General features: G+C 29.9%; 1 protein-coding gene across 1 annotated transcript in view; it reads right to left on the bottom strand.

Annotated features, from left to right (window-relative positions):
* Positions 1–22,847, bottom strand: part of LOC143256215 (zinc finger SWIM domain-containing protein 8 homolog) — a 93,959-nt gene that overhangs the window by 38,321 nt on the left and 32,791 nt on the right. The window contains 6 exon segments of the mRNA XM_076513105.1: positions 1,421–2,232; positions 5,852–6,052; positions 6,859–7,175; positions 7,748–7,829; positions 9,952–10,059; positions 10,841–11,016. Of these exon segments, the coding sequence (XP_076369220.1) occupies positions 1,421–2,232; positions 5,852–6,052; positions 6,859–7,175; positions 7,748–7,829; positions 9,952–10,059; positions 10,841–11,016 (1,696 nt within the window).

Below are 22,847 nucleotides of genomic sequence, written 5' to 3'. Positions count from 1 at the left end.
TTCTGTGTTTCTGCACATCGTTAATTCTGTGTTTCTGCACATCGTTAATTCTGTGTTTCTGCACATCGTTAATTCTGTGTTTCTGCACATCGTTATTTCTGTGTTTCTACACATCGTTATTTCTGTGTTTCTACACATCGTTAATTCTGTGTTTCTACACGTCGTTATTTCTGTGTTTCTACACGTCGTTATTTCTGTGTTTCTACACGTCGTTATTTCTGTGTTTCTACACGTCGTTATTTCTGTGTTTCTACACGTCGTTATTTCTGTGTTTCTATACGTCGTTATTTCTGTGTTTCTACACATCGTTATTTCTGTGTTTCTACACATCGTTATTTCTGTGTTTCTACACATCGTTATTTCTGTGTTTCTACACATCGTTAATTCTGTGTTTCTACATTTTCACAAAAAAGTTTATTCATTTTTCATCCTTCAGGATTATTAGTTATAGCAACATACATCAATGACATCTTTGGGGTTTACTTGTGAGCAACACTTTAGCTGTTGTCTGAACATTAGGACATTGACTTCTCCACTAAGCCTGATAAACAGTTTGGCTAATATTTTAAAAAAATTAAACCTTTCTAATGTACATTTTAAAACATAACTAACACATATTTACCTAAAATTTAAAACTAAAACTAATACAATCTAATTGTCTATCTAACCAACATATTTATAAGTGATAAAAATGCTAAAGCACTACTTAAGACACAGCTAACAAGTCAAACAAGAGTGTTTGACAATTTATGAATGAAATTCTTTGCACCAATTTTAAAATAACTGTTGGATAGAGAGTGGACATGGCATCTGTCAAGAACTCCAAGACATTTATTTCTCTTTCCTCTGAATGTAACCTAAGGTACTCAGAAGAATATTGTGTTAATATAACACATGACCTGCATTCATTCCGTATATGAAAAGTTTAGTTTAGTAGGGCCATTCTTAAAACTAAAAAATCCAAATGTTATAATCCTTGTATGTAACCAACTAACTGAAGTTGTTTGTCAAACTCAAGTTTAAGAATAATTTTTGATAATATAAAACTTTTAATTTTAAGGATAATTTCATTGGTATACACTGACAGTGAGATTACTCAATTAAACTTCGAATGTAACAAAGTACAATCTTGTGACAGGCAGTAACAAGGATGACTATAATCACATGGCCCTACACATAACCATTCAGTTAAATCTTAATATACACCTGCATATGTCTACATAACATTGAAATATTCACAAGTAAGTGTAAGATACTTCCTATTTCTTTTGCAAACCACCAACAGATAACTTCAATGTATGTTATTTTGTGTGTCTGCTATACAATAATTACAGGTCACTTTACAGCAAGTTTTCAAAGTGTAATAAGCTGTCTTGATAACCAAATGTTTAACTATAGCAAAGATTCATGTATTATATACCTTGAATTGCTGGGTTTCCCAACAGTGCAGCTGTCTTGAAGATTTGACCAATCAGAGTCTTCTTCTGGAGAGGACTTTTCTAGCTCACTGGCAAGACAAAATTCAGGTGGATTTGGATTTTTATCACCTTTATAAACAACAACATTATGTTTTAACGTGAGATTAGAAACTTCTTCACTGATTTCAGATACACCATCTACAAGATGATTTTCTTTCTTGGTTGAACCTTCTCTGGCAGACTGATGTATTAAATGATCATTTGATTCACTAAAGTTGTTCTGACATATAGAATAATGTGGCTGAATATTTAAAGTAGATGAACGTTTGATATCTGAGGCCACAGTGCCAATAAACTGGTTACAGCTTTCCACTGGTTCTGGTTCATTCTCACAAAATCCCTCACTACTTAGGGAACTTCTGTTGCTTTCACTGCACGTGTGAACTAAAGTCTGTAAGCAGTGATGACCTGGAGGAGCAAGTCTGCGGCCCTCTACACACAAACTTACATCCACTGGGCGGCCCCTTCTGTTAAGGGTATGGCATGATTCTATTGGTTTGGTAACCATGCAGGTTACACAATGGTCTGATGCTCGACCTTGTGTGTATGGAACGTACCAACGACCAGCACCCTTTCCTGTGTATGTCACTCCTTCGATGGGATAGTCACTCCAATCCAAGAGACATGCTTCCATTGCTGGTTTAAAGCTGGGAAAAACATCAATATCAGACTGTTTGATGCCACTTGCTGCACTTCCACTGTTGTTTCTCATCTCCCGCACTCTTTCTAAAGTTTTCAAGTGCCATTCATGTAACTGAAAGTTAGAGACCAAAAACTGTAGCATTTCAAATTTTGTTACAAATGAAATCTACTAAACAGACACATACGATTGTTTCAAGTTTCAATAAAAATGCTCAATCCACTCAATGAAACTATGAATTACTCATTTATATGCAAAAACGGCTCGTTTGGGTTGAGAAAATATTTTACATAGAAGAGCGAACAACGTTTCGACCTTCTTTGGTCATTGTCAGGTTCACAAAGAAAGAGGTAACTGACCGGAAGCTGACCACATGTTTGAAAGGGGTTGTGTAACTGAGTGTTGGAATGTAGAAGGCAGTATTAGATGTTTGAATATATAATTTTATTTATTTTATTATAGGTATAAAGGCATTCCTTTATATTGGTTTATTTTGGGTTTAAGTTGTTGTATAAGTAAGGCTTCTTTAATTTTGCGTTTGTTTATGTTTGTTTCTTTATTTAGTATCTGAGTGTTTTCTATGGTTATGTTGTGTTTATTTGACTTGCAGTGTTCGAAAACGTGTGAAGGTGACTTTTTATGTTCTTTGAATCTGGTTTCCATTTTTCTACTTGTTTTTCCAATATAGAAGTCGTTGCAGTTATCACATTGTATTTTATAAATAATGTTGGTGTGGTGTTTGTCAGTGTAGTTTTTACATAGTATAGACCTCAGTTTTGTGCCTGGTTTTTGAATAAATTTGGTATTAACTGGAATGTCATATTTTGTTACCAGTTTTTGCCAAATGTTGGTTATTTGTTTGCTGATGTCAGGAATATATGGTATACAGCAGTATATGGTTTCGTGGTTTTTTGATTCGTGAGCTGTATTTACTTTAGTTGGCTGATTTTGCTTTTTGTCTAGGTGTGTGCGTATAATGTTTTCTACGGTTTGTGGAGGAAACTTATTGATGTTGATGAAGTATTGTTTTATTTTGTCTAATTCATCGTTAATTTTATCTGGTGAGCATAGTTTTATGGCTGTGTTTATTTGGTTTCTTAGTATGTTGAGTTTTTGTTTTGTTTCATGTGCTGAGTCCCAAGGAATGTATAGTCCAGTATGGGTGATTTTTCGGTGGATTTCTGTTTTGAATTGTGTGTCAGTTCTTGTAATTTTGAGGTTAAGAAATAATATTTGATTGCTTTCTTCCTGTTCACATGTGAAGTTAATGTTGGGATGTATAGAGTTAATGTGATTGAAAAAATTAAATATGTGTTCTGTAGATTTGAATCCCGCAACCGTGTCATCTACATATCTGTACCAGTATAGTGGTGGATGTAATGCTGTGTTAATTGCTTGTGTTTCAACTTGTGTCATAAAAATAGAACTGGTGATACTGGGTTGCCCATGCTTAGGCCATTTGTTTGTATATAGTTTTGGTTGTTGAACATGAAGTTTGTCTTTATCGTGGTGAATTCTATGAGGGTTGCTGACTGGTTACTGGGAATTTCTATAGTTGGGTTAAGGTCTCGGATATAGAGTTCTAAGGCTATCTTGCAAACTTCAGTGGTTGGAACTTTTGTAAAGAGGGATATAACATCAAAACTGGCCATTAAGGCTTTATGATTAAGTTGATTTAGATTAGACTTGAAATTAAAAGAGTCTTTGATGAATGAGCTGGCTGATGTTACATATTTGGAGAATGCCCATGCTATGTAGTTACCAAGATTGTAATTAAACGATTCATATGTGGACATTATTGGTCGTAATGGACAATCTTGTTTATGAGGTTTGAAGATGCCGTGTAATTGCGGTGTGCATGAGTCAGTTTTACGTAGGTAGGAATAAAGTGTTTGTGAAATTGTGTTGGCTTTTTTCATTTGTAGTAGTAATTTGTTCAGTTGCGTCTCGTGTGTCTTTGTTGGATTTGTGTGTATTGGTTTAAATTTGTTCGTGTCTGATAGGATGTTATTCATTTTTTGGATGTATTCATTCATCTTCATGACTGTAGCGTTACCTTTATCTGTTTTTAGAATTTTTTTGTTTTTGTCTTGTTTTAGGTTTTTAATGGAATTAATGTCTCTTTTTGTAAGGTTGTTTTTTAGTTTTCTGTTTTGTGAAATTATGTTGATGGTTTTGTGAGAAAATTCTTTGAAAAAATCAACATCAATAAGTTTCCTCCACAAACCGTAGAAACCATTATATGCACACATCTAGACAAAAAGCAAAATCAACCAACTAAAATAAATACAGCTCACAAATCAATAAACCACGAAACCATATACTGCTGTATACCATATATTCCTGACATCAGCAAACAAATAACCAACATTTGGCAAAAACTGGTAACAAAATATGACATTCCAGTTAATACCAAATTTATTCAAAAACCAGGCACAAAACTGAGGTCTATACTATGTAAAAACTACACTGACAAACACCACACCAACATTATTTATAAAATACAATGTGATAACTGCCACGACTTCTATATTGGAGAAACAAGTATAAAAATGGAAACCAGATTCAAAGAGCATAAAAAGTCACCTTCACACGTTTTCGAACACTGCAAGTCAAATAAACACAGCATAACCATAGAAAACACTCAAATACTAAATAAAGAAACAAACATAAACAAATGCAAAATTAAAGAAGCCTTACTTATGCAACAACTTAAACCCAAAATAAACCAATATAAAGGAATGCCTTTATACCTATATTAATATAATAAATAAAATTATATATTCAAACATCTAATACCGCCCTCTACATTTCGACACACAGTTACACAACCCCTTTCAAACATGTGGTCAGCTTCCAGTCAGTTTCCTCTTTCTTTGTGAACCTGACGATGACCGAAGAAGGTCGAAACGTTGTTCGCTCTTCTATGTAAAATATTTTCTCAACCCAAACGAGCCGTTTTTGCATATAAATTTCTCAACAAGTGGGTTTCTCGACATCACTGATTATGAATTACTCAATAAAATTCTAAAGACTAACAAAGTTCTTGGAACTAGAAGACTTATTCATCTACTCAACTAAAATATATTTCAATCAAATTCTACAAGAATAACAAAGGTTCTTAGAACTAGAAAACTTTGACTTAATTAAGATTCGAACAACAGTTTTACAAAATTAAAAGAAATTTTCAGTGTGGCTTTTATTTAGTGAAAACAGTTTGTTACAAAGACACGATAACAGACTGTAATTATGCTAAAAATCAACAATGAATAAAGTTGTTACAGAATATTATGATTGCCACTCACTGTCATCTTTTTCCTGCACAACAAGCCAAAAAAACCAAAACAAAAGACAGTATACTATCAATAACGTACTAAACTACATAGTGACCAACCCACCAAACTGTCTACGTCTTAAGGCTGCATTGTTTACAATCTGTTTAAAGTCATCACTCACCTACTAAAGTGTAAATAAAAGTAAACAATCACAAAACATTTCTAAGAAAATGTTTACTAAAGCGTGATACCAGCAAATACCTTAACAAACTGTTTTATATTAAAAAGAATACTTCATTATGTTATCTACACATTTTCAGAGGAGAGAAAACATAAGTTTTCCTTCCTCACAGAAACAAATGATTTTCTAGCTGTATATACTTTTCAAATTAACGAGTTAAGTAAAATGAAATGTCACTGAAGCCTTATGAATCCCTAGTGAAAAAGCTGTAACATACCTGTGAAAACAAGTTCTGCCGTTCCAAGGGTGATAATGCAGGGTTGAGACCAGTGAGTCTCCAAAGAATAACCACTTCATCACATAAACTACTACAAGCATGCTGTGAGGCATGGGTGTTGCTGTTTACACTAGCTCGACTTCCACATCCACTATAACCAATGTGAAGTGAAACTTTTGTGTTGAACCACCATACAAGTATCTACATAGAAAAAAAAGTTGAAGTTTCCAAAAGCAATAGAAACTGTTATAACAATGATATATATACTATCTATTTATATCAGTTTTAATTATATACAATAAATATTCCAAAAATAGTTTAAATAAACTGATACTACATGAATACTATAATTATGGATACATGCATGAAGTCTGGCTTTACAGTCAACAGTTATGAGAAGAATGCTTAATGCACAACTACTTAGTAGTTTCTGTTTCATTATAAGTTCTATTTTTACCTGAAGGTACCTAATTTAGGTTGAAAGCTGCATGGTTTATGTTTGAAGTGTCTTTGTCTAGAAGTTATTATTTTTATGAATGCACATACAGACAATGACAACATTGAGCCACTGGACTAGGAAGTTAAACAGTCAACTATAATGTTTTAATGAAATATATTCATTATGGTTTTCAAAGATAACAAGTCTTCTTAACCTAGAATCTGATGATAAGAAAGACAAAAATCATCTGAAAGAATAAATTTTACCTGGGGAGTTCTTACTTGTACGAAACAATATTACTCAAAACAGCATTGACAGAAAATTTCACTTTGTATGTGAAACAACATACAGTAATGCTCAATATTTAAGTAACTTTGGAACTCCAAAGTCTCTTGAGAAGAAAAGTTATTTAGTTACAACCAGTATATATAATCTAACAGTTCATATTATCAAAGTCAGTTAACTTTATGTATCAAGGCACGAATCTTCCAAGGCCAGGCCTGTAGCAAACATTTACATATAATTGGTACAAACCACTAATCTCTTTACTTAAAAAGCCTGATCTAACCTGATCACATGATAACACTTCTTCAGTTAGAATTTGTAGTAAAGGAATAGCATTGCGATCACTTCGACGAAACATTTCTCGTACTATCAAAAGCAGGTTCCACATCCCTTCTGGTTCCCGACCTCTTAAAGGTCTAAGTAAACTCGACCATTCAGCCGCTGCTGGAGGAGCTGTGGATGACAAATAATTAACATCGCTGAACACCATGGGGGAAGGAACACACATCTTGATGAGGATCTTCCGAATGTTCTCATGAAGCGTATTTTCATCCAAACACCAGGTAGTTTGTTCAGTTTCAGAGGCTCCAGCTGTTGGATCTGAGGATGTAGAGAAGTATCACAAAAACCATCAACAGTTAACACAGACTGTATATCAGTCCACTTTACAAACTGCACAAACCACCAACAGTTAACACAGACTGTATATCAGTCCACTTTACAAGCTGCACTAACCACCAACAGTTAACACATACTGTATATCAATCCACTTTACAAGCTGCACTAACATACGATTTTACAGAAACTTGGATAAAACAATATTCTAATATTACATGAAGTGCAAAAAAATTAAAATGTTTTTAATACTTTATAGAAACTAAAACTGATCATCAACCATACTAAGAATTAAACAACGAACAAAGCTTATAAGAAGAAACTGCCAATACATACATTAAAATTAAAACCATCAGTGTGTTGATTTAAAGACTCAGAACCCAAAATACTTTTGAATAGTTCATTCTTTCTGAATAACAGTAAATTATTTAAATGTGTTTCACTTTCTGGATCATTTAAAATCAGATTTTTTTTTATCCTGTATGATGTTTCTTTCATCATAACCTTCAGTATCTAAGACAGTGTCTGAACAAACTATAAAGTGACAAGGATTTTACCTGGTGCACCACAATACGTGTTGATGGCCGACTGCTGGTTTGAAAGTAGTTCATCTAACAGTCTCTGAGCTGTTGGTAATATCTGAAACAGTTTGATGAGTTAATTTGAGTCAAGCCATGTTAGTAATTACAACAAGGCTTAGGGAATGATAAAAGTTTGTATTTAAAGGGCAGCAATGAATGAGGATAGGTAATCTTGAAAAGAGTGGTGAATACTGTATCAGAAAAAAGTATTATAATGTATTAAAGAGTGATTAATAAATACACATTGGTAATATAAAATTCTCAATACATGGTTGAAATATATTAATACACATAAATCTATCAATTTATATAAAACATTAAAGTTTATCAGCAACAGCTACTGCACAAAAGTAATTCAGTACTTGTAACAATGGAAAAATAATAATAGAACAAATTAAAACACATTTTAAACCAAGACATATGTAACAGTTAATCAGTAGCTCAGCAGAATTTTCTTGATATTTATGACTGGAGAAAATTAACCATTTTAACAATGAAAGTATATGAAACTGTTCAGTAGCATTCTGTGTCACACTTCTAATCTCCATGCCTTTTTTAACCTCTAACCCTAAATACGTGGGTTGGGGTCAAAGTGTACACATCATAACCTTTTACAGAGTGCCATCTTGAAAGATGGTATTATATACTTAATGTTATCCATTATTTATTTAACTCTACACTGTTAATTTGGTAAAGGAATTAATACCAGATAACACACACAGAGATAAGGGAAAAAACCTACAGATGTATAATTTCTAGAGGTCATACAAATACAATATTCAAACTGTACAACACATAGAAGTACATTTATTCTTTGTATGAATATCACCATGTACTGACCTCAGGTCGATGTTGTCAGTTCACAAACACATACTGAGAACAACACTTTTGTAATACACGATTTCTTGTGTGAAACAGATTTGTACATTTTACTAAAAAATTAATACATATTATGCAGAAACATATGGTGTATAAGAAATTATAGTCAAATTCTTTCCAATGTCCAGCTAGTTCACTCAAACAACAATATTGAAACAAGTCTTTTCTTTATAAAACATCTGTGTACCTGCTAACCATTAAAGATAAACTACCAGATATTTGAAACCAACACTTTCATACATAATTCAGTGTCCCAAAGGACTCAGAGTAGGAAAAGAACAAACCAAGTAAAAATATTAAGAAATTAAGAAAGATATAAAATGGAGTACGAATGAGTAATAAGTGATTTGGTACCAGAATAATAAGTGAAATGTTATTAATGTTTATTATCTTAAACAAGGTTATGAAAAGAGAACCATAATTTAATTCCATAAAAAATATTCAAATAACACTAAACTTTAATAATTAACTTTATCACTTTCTCCAATAATTACGTAACCCAACACCACCTAGACTGATAGTATTTCACATTTGTCTTTATGGTACATATAGAAACACAAAAATTATATGACATATAATATCAAATGATATTCTATTTCACTCACTTTTCGTTTTAGGAAAGTGATGAGATCTTTACAAGAACTCTAACAGAAAATTACACAACTTAATTGTTTTTGCAACTTCAGTTATGTTACCCAAAGCACTATTCATAAAGGCCTCCATCTGCTGTAACCCCCTTGAAACTCTGACCAATAAATCTATTGTATATTAGTAAACCTTTATTTTTGCCACATATTACACATTTATATAATACTAAATACACATACACACAAAACCCACACCTCAATTTAAGTGCTTGTGCTACAGATTATCAGTAATTACCTACAATCACACATTTCTACTGCATTATTCTGTGGTTACTAATTAAATTATGAACAATGAAATAATTAAATACACTCATTAAATTAAGTGGTTTGTTTATAGTTAAGTACAAAGTTGTGCAATGCCCATCATGGGTATCAAAAACCCAGTATCTAGCATGCAAGTCCACGGACATACCGATATGCTACTGGAGGATCTATAAAGTTTAAAAAGTAAATCTAACAAATATTGAGGCTGTCCCTGTTTTAATATTACGTAGAAATAATCTGAAACAAACATGAAACTGTTCTAGTGAGTTATCAATAATAAATGAGCAAATAAAACCTTTGACTATAAAACTTTAAATCAGCATATAATGAGAAAATTTACCTAAAATATAAACTGTTAACTTATGTTATAATCATTATTAATTGATATACCTGTTGAGGAAGTTCACTAATTAAGTACTGGGCAAACTTTTGAAGTTGTTCTCTGTGAAGACGAGAGAGGGATTCCGACACAGGCGCTCGGAGACGTACTAGATTCGGCTGTAAATATTTGTAAAAGTGTTACTGCTGAAAGAAAGGTTCTCAGCCTGTTTTACTTTAAACCTAAGTATAATAGCAGTCTTTCAGAGGCCAATTTACACATGCACTTAATGCAAAACACATCAACAACTTCACTACAAAAATTCTAAAAAATCAGGTAAATGTTTAAGAAGCTGTAGACACTGATAGAGAAATATTTAATACATGTTATATATTTCACTGTCACTTTCTTGACATAAATGTAAAAATAAAATACTCAGAAGCCCTCTTATATAGAAACATTACTTGAGTAAGGTGTAAACATAAGCAATAATAATATACAAAGAAAAAGTTTCAATAAATTGTTCACCTTCTACACATCGACTCACCCTCAGCAAAGAAAACTTAAGATATGCATTTCAGTAAATGTTATCCAAAGGAAATTGCTTAACTGAATATTTTAACGAGAAATTCTGAATATCAAGTTCATTGTTATTGACAGATAAAACACATGAAAATTGTAAACCTCAACAAGAAAGTTTGGTTTAATTTGATGGCATATCTGTAATGTGCTGGTAATGGTTCTTCAAATAATAAAATGAACAGAATCTTCACCCTACAAACCTAAAGAAAATACTCACTAATAAGTTCTATGGGATCATTACCGTGGTTTCAGTGTTCTGTGTTTTGTCTGTCTAATGTACTTACAACCAAGATGTTACTTCTATACTCCGTTATCCTTTTGGAAATAAAGGTTATTAAAATGGTGCAAAAAGATACTCAAATTATTATTTTTACTTACCTGATGTATTCTTTGTAAGCAAACAGCAACAACATGTGAACACCATGATGCAGTACTGTTACATGTGCAGGTACAAGAGATGATACGGCAACGATCAAATGTTACAGCTACACTATAAGATCCCTTAGGAATGCTTAGATTTTGAGAAGGGAATACCATGGCACTTAAATGAAAACCTGGAATCAAAAACCAAGAAGAGGAATATATAACTTTAGTGAAGAGCATCTTTCAGTTTTAATAAAATAACGACATCAGATTTTAACTTGTTTTGGAAACTGTCAGAAAGCGATATGTGTTATCTAACCATAATGTTGAACTAAAAACAGCTCCAACAGCCTACTGTAGTTACAACTTCAGTTACTCTATCGATAATGAATCATCATACTTACAAGTCTGCAGCCCAGAAGTATATAGAGGTTTTACAGCAGTGGGATGTGAATGAGAAATTTTGGAACAAAGCACTGATCAAACTGATCATAACTACAGTTACTCTATCGATAATGAATCATCACACTTACAAGTCTGCAGCCCAGAAGTATATAGAGGTTTTACAGCAGTGGGATGTGAATGAGAAATTTTGGAATAAAGCACTGATCAAACTGATCATCTGATGTGCTTGAAGCTTTTCACAACACAAGAAAATTACACCATAAGTCTGTCAATCAAAATAAATATAATACTGTGCCTCCTTTCATCTTTCAGACTTGTATCTTCTCAGTCATTCCTGTACTTGTTCTGAATTATTATAACATTACCCACCACTAAAGATGTAATGGCAGTTCTCAATCAATTTATTTACACAAAAAAGGTATTCTTGTTTTACACAATATATTAAGTTATTACATCTTTCACAATAAACTTTCACACATTATTTCTTCCTGGCAGTTTAGAAAAGGGATTCCCAAATTTACCCAGCACAAGGCTCTCAGAATACTATGCATCTAGAGCTGTGTTCCCTGTATGCTGCATGGCCATACAACACCCATCAAACATTGCACACTTTATTATACCAACTGTGCACATTCTCAGTGATGCTAAGTAGTCTCAACATGCTGACGACCCTAATGATACTGATGGTCGATAAGCCTGAAGCCAAAATAACTAAATGGTAGAACTGCAAAGTGTCCTAATGATCATACACAGTTGATGGTTTGAAAATAACCTCACCCCAAAAAAGAACTGATAGCACAGATATGCACATTTCTGTGGTACTGGTATACAAAAAAAATAATTTCATATGTGGATTGAAAAAATTAGAGGGAACATTATACCTGACTAAGGATTCTCACTCAGTGAAATTATACTACTGACTATCTAAACAGTAGAGCATACTTGGTACAAACCCCTGGCTTAGTACACAGGGTCTGCTTTGTTATATAACATGAAACACAAACATTCCTGAAAACTATACATCTCAGTTCTACTATATATCAGGGTCTGTACCAGAATTGATCAAACACAAATAACTGACATTGTCAAGTTCCATACCAAACGCAAACAATTAACAGTGACACCTGTGTCAGAATCAAACACAAATAATAAGGAATAAAGTTCTTTGAACATGAATTCTTCTTTCAGCCTTTACTTTTTCAATAATGCAAGGTACTTAATGACTAAAATTGTGTTATCATTTCTCGACCTGCAACACGGGAACCTAGTGATCTAATTCATGCACTTTCATGTTGAATAATCATTAGGAACCATTACGTAGCAGTTTTCAGAAAATGTACAATTTTTTCACGTGTTTCGTCTAAAGACGTAAACACTTTCTTCTACAGAAAATCATAACTTGCATGTAGTTTTAAGCTGTGACAGACTTACTGATTTAAAGCACTTCTTTCACAGTAGTTAGAAATTTTCAGATACAAGTACATTATGTTCTGACTATGAATGGTAGGATCTTTAAGACATTCTGACAACAATTGATAGTCATATATAAAACTTTTTTTTTTAAAGTTCTCCACTGATAGGACCTGAAAACAAAGTCAAACATTTTTACAATCTTTAGTAGTCTGTAATACGTATAGCTTTATCTAAAGTGACCTTTGTTATAAGGTTCTGACACATTCTCTAATGAAGATTAATAATTTTGTACTATCAGTGTGACATACATCTTTATTTGTGATTAAAAATCCAATCACATATGTCCATGGAAAAGCCTATGAGCACTAATGGAGATGACAAAGCTTATCTTTATAAAGATAAATGATAACAAGCAATGTTTCTTGATACTTACATACAATGTTAAAATAACACATAAAGGATCTACTTTTTGAAGGCCACAGATTGGTTCTAATTAAATGGCTATCTATTTTATCATTGTTTAACCCTTTCATTAAAGCTTGGGTATTATACTCCCAACTCGTAACCATGAAAGTAATTATACCACAACTTTGATTTTGCAGGTGATTGATAAACATTACAAGACTTTTGTACCCAAATATAAATCTTTGAATTAAGGGTAAGATTTTTTAATTAAAAAAATTTTCTCGTAAAAGTTTTGCTTTCAGAATGTTGGCTATCAAACATGCAGAGTTACTTTCATTTTAAGATTAAAAATACTTTTATGCATCAGAAAGTTTTAAAATATCACATGTGAAATCTTTATATCTTCCAGATAATTATCAAATGTTTTTTTTAGAAAAACTCTTATTTTTACTACCAAATTAAAATCTTTAGATGAATTTGGTATGTTTGACCAATCACATAAGTGTCATAAACAATTAGTAAATAAATATAAATTATGCTTTTTTTCCCTTCTAGAATGATCACAAATTATAACTCAAAAACAGAAAAGTTTAGTCTAAATAGTTTAATCTGCATAACATTATACATTTATAAAACTTTTATTACACTGATATCTCAGCCATTGACGGCTAACATCTCAGAAGTAACAACAACATGGCACACGTGCACTCACATGTATTTTGTTTTTTTTTAATTTTGCACAAAGCTACACGATGGCTATTTGCGCTAGCCATCCCTAATTCAGCACCTAGTCATCACCACTCACTGCCTACTTTTAGTCTACTCTTTTTACCAATAAATAGTGGGATTGACCATCACATTATAATTCTCCCATGGCTGAAAGAGCAAAAATATTTCATGTGACAGGGATTCGAAACCGTGATCCTCATATTATGAGTCAAGCACCTTGAGAATCTGACCATGCTGGGTTCATACTCATGTTACCATATTGAATTATATAAACATGTACTTTATTCTTTACACAATGACCTAACTTAGCTGTGTTTCAGTAGACTAATATTTTGTAAAATACAGTCACATCTCAGTTATAGTACATTATACACATGTATATTCATTACTACTGTTTATAAACAATTTCTTAAACTTGTTCCTTAAAACACAGAACAGTAAGTAAATAAGTACATATAGCCAATAATTACACCTTCTAGTTATGATAACCTTTGTACTCATTTGCTGCTTCCTGTAAAGTGCTAAGCCTTTTAAAATTTCATAGGTGGAGGATGTGAAAGAAAACTTTTTAAGGTTTTATATATTTACACACTTAAAATAACCAAGAAATCATAAGCAACTATATTAATACCATGAAATTATACTATTATTTATAAAGTTTAGTAACCAAGTTGCTTTTGAGTAGAGAAAAAGATGAAATATTGAGCAGACTAGACTTAACATACCTTCTTGAAGTCTTGTTATGAAAGAAGGAAAAAATGATGACACTTAAAAATGGTCGAGAAAACCACTAGGTGGACATTCTGAGGTTTTGATTGGTCATTCATATGTCACAGAAATAAGTATACAAGGGGCTACTTCCAAAAATCAAAATAGGCAAGCAAAGCTACCATGTTTGATTCAGTACACTGGCAATATTTCAGTAAATACAAAAGCTAGGAGGTTATTATTTTATATTCTAGTTTGTAAGTATCAGTAATTTATGTTCCTAGTTCATACAAAACTAAAGACTTTATATTTTGACATCACAAACATTTAATTTGAACTAGTGCTGTATTCAACATATTATGTGACACACGAAAATCAACGTTTACATAAGTTTGTTTAATATTTACTATTAAATTAAGAAATTAAATAATGTATAATACTAAAATTTGAATTATAATCTACAGTTTCATAACAAGTTTATAAACATAAATTCATTAGTCATTCAGTTAAATTTTAAATTTAAAACAATGACATGGTCTTTGACCAGTGTTAACAAGGTTAATAAAGATAAGACAGCATGTATGTTAAGAATAATGGTTTGCTAAAATGTCATCCGGAAAAGTTTTAATACAACCTTTCATGAATGTCCCAAACTGATACTTTATCATGAAACATATACAAGAGCACTCCATTTGTTTATGATAATGCACACTGATCACAGGTTTTCATTTTGAATCAAGAAACTATTACACGTTGTAATTTTTAATAGATAGAACGAACACATCTACCATTGTAAAATGAAGTATTCTTTAATAAAAAATGGTTCTCATGTCTCAAGCATTCATTAAACAACATTTTATCATCCATGTACATACACAGAAATATATAAAACTTTCAGCTCTTATCCATACAGTGCAATAGAGTTATATTTCCAGTATCTGTAAAACAGGTGTGGATGATCTCAAAATTGCTAAATGATCTGACAATTGCCAACTGATCCAGAGCATACTGTATTATTTCCTCATGAACTCTGAAAATGGACTGAATTCATCCATATTAAAAGTTTCACAATCTTTGAACTCATGATGATGAGAAACTCACTGGAAGTAAAAATGTATTCTAAAGACAGCTGGTATAGGTATTAAAATAAATTACAGAACACATTTTGACCTTCTTAGGTCGTCCTTCAGGTTTACAAAAGCCCTTTGTGTAGCCTTGCATGCACTTGTGCAAAACAAATAATAAATAATTTTTGTGTACCTTTTACATAAGATACACAAATGTTTAAGATAATAATTCATTATTAAACATTCCTCAAACAAGTGTTTAAGATAATAATTCATTATAAAGCAGTCCTTGAACAAGTGTTTAAGATAATAATTCATTATTAAGCAGCCCTTGAACAAGTGTTTAAGATAATAATTCATTATTAAGCAGCCCTTGAACAAGTGTTTAAGATAATAATTCATTATTAAGCAGTCCTTGAACAAGTGTTTAAGATCATAATTCATTATTAAGCAGTCCTTGAACAATGTTTAAGATCATAATTCATTATTAAGCATTCCTTGAACAATGTTTAAGATCATAATTCATTATTAAGCATTCCTTGAACAAGTGTTTAAGATCATAATTCATTATTAAGTATTCCTTGAACAAGTGTTTAAGATAATAATTCATTATTAAGCATTCCTTGAACAAGTGTTTAAGATCATAATTCATTATTAAGTATTCCTTGAACAAGTGTTTAAGATAATAATTCATTATTAAGCATTCCTTGAACAAGTGTTTAAGATCATAATTCATCATTAAGCAGTCCTTGAACAAGTGTTTAAGATAATAATTCATCATTAAGCAGTCCTTGAACAAGTGTTTAAGATAATAATTCATCATTAAGCAGTCCTTGAACAAGTGTTTAAGATAATAATTCATCATTAAGCAGTCCTTGAACAAGTGTTTAAGATAATAATTCATCATTAAGCAGTCCTTGAACAAGTGTTTAAGATAATAATTCATTACTAAACATTCCTTGAACAAGTGTTTAACATAACAATTCATTATTAAGCATTCCTTGAACAAGTGTTTAAGATAATAATTCATTACTAAACATTCCTTAAACAAGTCTTTAAAATAATAATTCATTACTAAACATTCCTTAAACAAGTGTTTAAAATAATAATTCATTATTAAGCATTCCATAAACAAGTGTTTAAAATAATAATTCATTATTAAGCATTCCTTAAACAAGTGTTTAAAATAATAATTCATTATTAAGCATTCCTTAAACAAGTGTTTAAGATCATAATTCATCATTAAGCAGTCCTTAAACAAGTGTTTAAGAAAATAATTCATCATTAAGCAGTCCTTGAACAAGTGTTTAAGATAATAATTCATTATTAACCATTCCTTGAACAAGTGTTTAAGATCATAATTCATTATTAAGCAGTCCTTGAACAAGTGTTTAAGATAATAATTTATCATTAAGCAGTCCTTGAACAAGTGTTTAAGATAATAATTCATCATTAAGCAATCCTTGAACAAGTGTTTAAGATAATAATTCATCATTAAACACTACTTGAACAAGTGTTTAAGATAATAATTCATCATTAAGCAGTCCTTGAACAAGTGTTTAAGATAATAATTCATCATTAAACACTACTTGAACAAGTGTTTAAGATAATTCATTACTAAACATTCCTTGAACAAGTGTTTAAGATAATAATTCATTACTAAACATTCCTTAAACAAGTCTTTAAAATAATAATTCATTACTAAACATTCCTTAAACAAGTGTTTAAAATAATAATTCATTATTAAGCATTCCATAAACAAGTGTTTAAAATAATAATTCATTATTAAGCATTCCTTAAACAAGTGTTTAAAATAATAATTCATTATTAAGCATTCCTTAAACAAGTGTTTAAGATCATAATTCATCATTAAGCAGTCCTTAAACAAGTGTTTAAGAAAATAATTCATCATTAAGCAGTCCTTGAACAAGTGTTTAAGATAATAATTCATTATTAACCATTCCTTGAACAAGTGTTTAAGATCATAATTCATTATTAAGCAGTCCTTGAACAAGTGTTTAAGATAATAATTTATCATTAAGCAGTCCTTGAACAAGTGTTTAAGATAATAATTCATCATTAAGCAATCCTTGAACAAGTGTTTAAGATAATAATTCATCATTAAACACTACTTGAACAAGTGTTTAAGATAATAATTCATCATTAAGCAGTCCTTGAACAAGTGTTTAAGATAATAATTCATCATTAAACACTACTTGAACAAGTGTTTAAGATAATTCATTACTAAACATTCCTTGAACAAGTGTTTAAGATAATAATTCATTACTAAACATTCCTTGAACAAGTGTTTAAGATAATAATTCATTATTAAGCATTCCTTAAACAAGTGTTTAAGATCATAATTCATCATTAAGCAGTCCTTGAACAAGTGTTTAAGATAATAATTCATCATTAAGCAGTCCTTGAAAAAGTGTTTAAGATAATAATTCATTATTAAGCATTCCTTGAACAAGTGTTTAAGATCATAATTCATTATTAAGCATTCCTTGAACAAGTGTTTAAGATCATAATTCATTATTAAGCAGTCCTTGAACAAGTGTTTAAGATAATAATTTATCATTAAGCAGTCCTTGAACAAGTGTTTAAGATAATAATTCATTATTAAGCATTCCTTGAACAAGTGTTTAAGATAATAATTCATTACTAAACATTCCTTGAACAAGTGTTTAAGATAATAATTCATCATTAAGCATTCCTTGAACAAGTGTTTAAGATAATAATTCATTACTAAACATTCCTTGAACAAGTGTTTAAAATAATAATTCATTACTAAACATTCCTTAAACAAGTGTTTAAGATAATAATTCATTACTAAACATTCCTTAAACAAGTCTTTAAAATAATAATTCATTACTAAACATTCCTTAAACAAGTGTTTAAAATAATAATTCATTATTAAGCATTCCTTAAACAAGTGTTTAAAATAATAATTCATTATTAAGCATTCCTTAAACAAGTGTTTAAGATCATAATTCATCATTAAGCAGTCCTTGAACAAGTGTTTAAGATAATAATTCATCATTAAGCAGTCCTTGAACAAGTGTTTAAGATAATAATTCATCATTAAGCAGTCCTTGAACAAGTGTTTAAGATAATAATTCATTATTAAGCATTCCTTGAACAAGTGTTTAAGATAATAATTCATCATTAAGCATTCCTTGAACAAGTGTTTAAGATAATAATTCATCATTAAGCATTCCTTGAACAAGTGTTTAAGATAATAATTCATCATTAAGCATTCCTTGAACAAGTGTTTAAGATAATAATTCATTACTAAACATTCCTTGAACAAGTGTTTAAGATAATAATTCATTACTAAACATTCCTTGAACAAGTGTTTAAGATAATAATTCATTACTAAACATTCCTTGAACAAATTTTAAGATCATAATTCATTATTAAGCAGTCCTTGAACAAGTGTTTAAGATAATAATTCATCATTAAGCAGTCCTTGAACAAGTGTTTAAAATAATAATTCATCATTAAACACTACTTGAACAAGTGTTTAAGATAATAATTCATCATTAAGCAGTCATTGAACAAGTGTTTAAGATAATAATTCATTATTAAGCATTCCTTGAACAAGTGTTTAAGATCATAATTCATTATTAAGCATTCCTTGAACAAGTGTTTAAGATAATAATTCATTACTAAACATTCCTTGAACAAGTGTTTAAGATAATAATTCATCATTAAACACTACTTGAACAAGTGTTTAAGATAATTCATTACTAAACATTCCTTGAACAAGTGTTTAAGATAATAATTCATTATTAAGCATTCCTTAAACAAGTGTTTAAGATCATAATTCATCATTAAGCAGTCCTTGAACAAGTGTTTAAGATAATAATTCATCATTAAGCAGTCCTTGAAAAAGTGTTTAAGATAATAATTCATTATTAAGCATTCCTTGAACAAGTGTTTAAGATCATAATTCATTATTAAGCATTCCTTGAACAAGTGTTTAAGATCATAATTCATTATTAAGCAGTCCTTGAACAAGTGTTTAAGATAATAATTCATTATTAAGCAGTCCTTGAACAAGTGTTTAAGATAATAATTCATTATTAAGCATTCCTTGAACAAGTGTTTAAGATAATAATTCATTACTAAACATTCCTTGAACAAGTGTTTAAGATAATAATTCATCATTAAGCATTCCTTGAACAAGTGTTTAAGATAATAATTCATTACTAAACATTCCTTGAACAAGTGTTTAAGATAATAATTCATTACTAAACATTCCTTAAACAAGTGTTTAAGATAATAATTCATTACTAAACATTCCTTAAACAAGTCTTTAAAATAATAATTCATTACTAAACATTCCTTAAACAAGTGTTTAAAATAATAATTCATTATTAAGCATTCCTTAAACAAGTGTTTAAAATAATAATTCATTATTAAGCATTCCTTAAACAAGTGTTTAAGATCATAATTCATCATTAAGCAGTCCTTGAACAAGTGTTTAAGATAATAATTCATCATTAAGCAGTCCTTGAACAAGTGTTTAAGATAATAATTCATCATTAAGCAGTCCTTGAACAAGTGTTTAAGATAATAATTCATTATTAAGCATTCCTTGAACAAGTGTTTAAGATAATAATTCATCATTAAGCATTCCTTGAACAAGTGTTTAAGATAATAATTCATCATTAAGCAGTCCTTGAACAAGTGTTTAAGATAATAATTCATCATTAAGCATTCCTTGAACAAGTGTTTAAGATAATAATTCATTACTAAACATTCCTTGAACAAGTGTTTAAGATAATAATTCATTACTAAACATTCCTTGAACAAGTGTTTAAGATAATAATTCATTACTAAACATTCCTTGAACAAATTTTAAGATCATAATTCATTATTAAGCAGTCCTTGAACAAGTGTTTAAGATAATAATTTATCATTAAGCAGTCCTTGAACAAGTGTTTAAGATAATAATTCATCATTAAGCAGTCCTTGAACAAGTGTTTAAGATAATAATTCATCATTAAGCAGTCCTTGAACAAGTGTTTAAAATAATAATTCATCATTAAACACTACTTGAACAAGTGTTTAAGATAATAATTCATCATTAAGCAGTCATTGAACAAGTGTTTAAGATAATAATTCATCATTAAGCAGTCCTTAAACAAGTGTTTAAGATCATAATTCATCATTAAGCAGTCCTTGAACAAGTGTTTAAGATAATAATTCATCATTAAGCAGTCCTTGAACAAGTGGTTAAGATAATAATTCATTATAAAGCATTCCTTGAACAAGTGTTTAAGATCATAATTCATTATTAAGCAGTCCTTGAACAAGTGTTTAAGATAGTAATTTATCATTAAGCAGTCCTTGAACAAGTGTTTAAGATAATAATTCATCATTAAGCAGTCCTTGAACAAGTGTTTAGGATAATAATTCATCATTAAACACTACTTGAACAAGTGTTTAAGATAACAATTCATCATTAAGCAGTCCTTTAACAAGTGTTTAAGATAACAATTCATCATTAAACACTACTTGAACAAGTGTTTAAGATAATTCATTACTAAACATTCCTTGAACAAGTGTTTAAGATAATAATTCATTACTAAACATTCCTTGAACAAGTGTTTAAGATAATAATTCATTACTAAACATTCCTTAAACAAGTGTTTAAGATAATAATTCATTACTAAACATTCCTTAAACAAGTCTTTAAAATAATAATTCATTACTAAACATTCCTTAAACAAGTGTTTAAAATAATAATTCATTATTAAGCATTCCTTAAACAAGTGTTTAAAATAATAATTCATTATTAAGCAGTCCTTGAACAAGTGTTTAAGATAATAATTCATCATTAAGCAGTCCTTGAACAAGTGTTTAAGATAATAATTCATCATTAAGCATTCCTTGAACAAGTGTTTAAGATAATAATTCATGATTAAGCATTCCTTGAACAAGTGTTTAAGATAATAATTCATGATTAAGTATTCCTTGAACAAGTGTTTAAAATAATAATTCATTACTAAACATTCCTTGAACAAGTGTTTAAAATAATAATTCATTACTAAACATTCCTTAAACAAGTGTTTAAAATAATAATTCATTACTAAACATTCCTTAAACAAGTGTTTAAAATAATAATTCATTACTAAACATTCCTTAAACAAGTGTTTAAAATAATAATTCATTACTAAACATTCCTTAAACAAGTGTTTAAAATAATAATTCATTATTAAGCATTCCTGGAACAAGTGTTTAAGATAATAATTCATGATTAAGCATTCCTCGAACAAGTGTTTAAGATAATTCATTACTAAACACTCCTTGAACAAGTGTTTAAGATAATAATTCATCATTAAGCAGTCCTTGAACAAGTGTTTAAGATAATAATTCATTACTAAACATTTCTTGAACAAGTGTTTAAGATAATAATTCATTACTAAACATTCCTTGAACAAGTGTTTAAGATAATAATTCATTACTAAACATTCCTTGAACAAGTGTTTAAGATAATAATTCATTACTAAACATTCCTTGAACAAGTGTTTAAGATAATAATTCATTACTAAACATTCCTTGAACAAGTGTTTAAGATAATAATTCATTACTAAACATTCCTTGAACAAGTGTTTAAGATAATAATTCATTACTAAACATTCCTTGAACAAGTGTTTAAGATAATAATTCATTATTAAGCAGTCCTTGAACAAGTGTTTAAGATAATTCATTACTAAACATTCCTTGAACAAGTGTTTAAGATAATAATTCATTATTAAGCATTCCTTAAACAAGTGTTTAAGATAACAATTCATCATTAAACACTACTTGAACAAGTGTTTAAGATAATAATTCATTATAAACATTCCTCGAACAGTGTTTAAGATAATAATTCATGATTAAGCATTCCTTGAACAAGTGTTTAAGATAATAATTCATCATTAAGCATTCCTTGAACAAGTGTTTAAGATAATAATTCATCATTAAGCAGTCCTTGAACAAGTGTTTAAGATAATAATTCATCATTAAGCAGTCCTTGAACAAGTGTTTAAGATAATAATTCATCATTAAGCAGTCCTTTAACAAGTGTTTAAGATAACAATTCATCATTAAACACTACTTGAACAAGTGTTTAAGATAATAATTCATCATTAAGCAGTCCTTGAACAAGTGTTTAAGATAATAATTCATCATTAAGCAGTCCTTGAACAAGTGTTTAAGATAATAATTCATGAGTAAGCATTCCTTGAACAAGTGTTTAAGATAATAATTCATCATTAAGCATTCCTTGAACAAGTGTTTAA

Source organism: Tachypleus tridentatus, chromosome 7 (assembly GCF_004210375.1).
Source record: "Tachypleus tridentatus isolate NWPU-2018 chromosome 7, ASM421037v1, whole genome shotgun sequence".
NCBI classification, from domain to species: domain Eukaryota; kingdom Metazoa; phylum Arthropoda; class Merostomata; order Xiphosura; family Limulidae; genus Tachypleus; species Tachypleus tridentatus.
The sequence above is the reverse complement of the archived record's forward strand: the minus strand, read 5'-3'. Positions and strand labels throughout refer to the sequence as shown.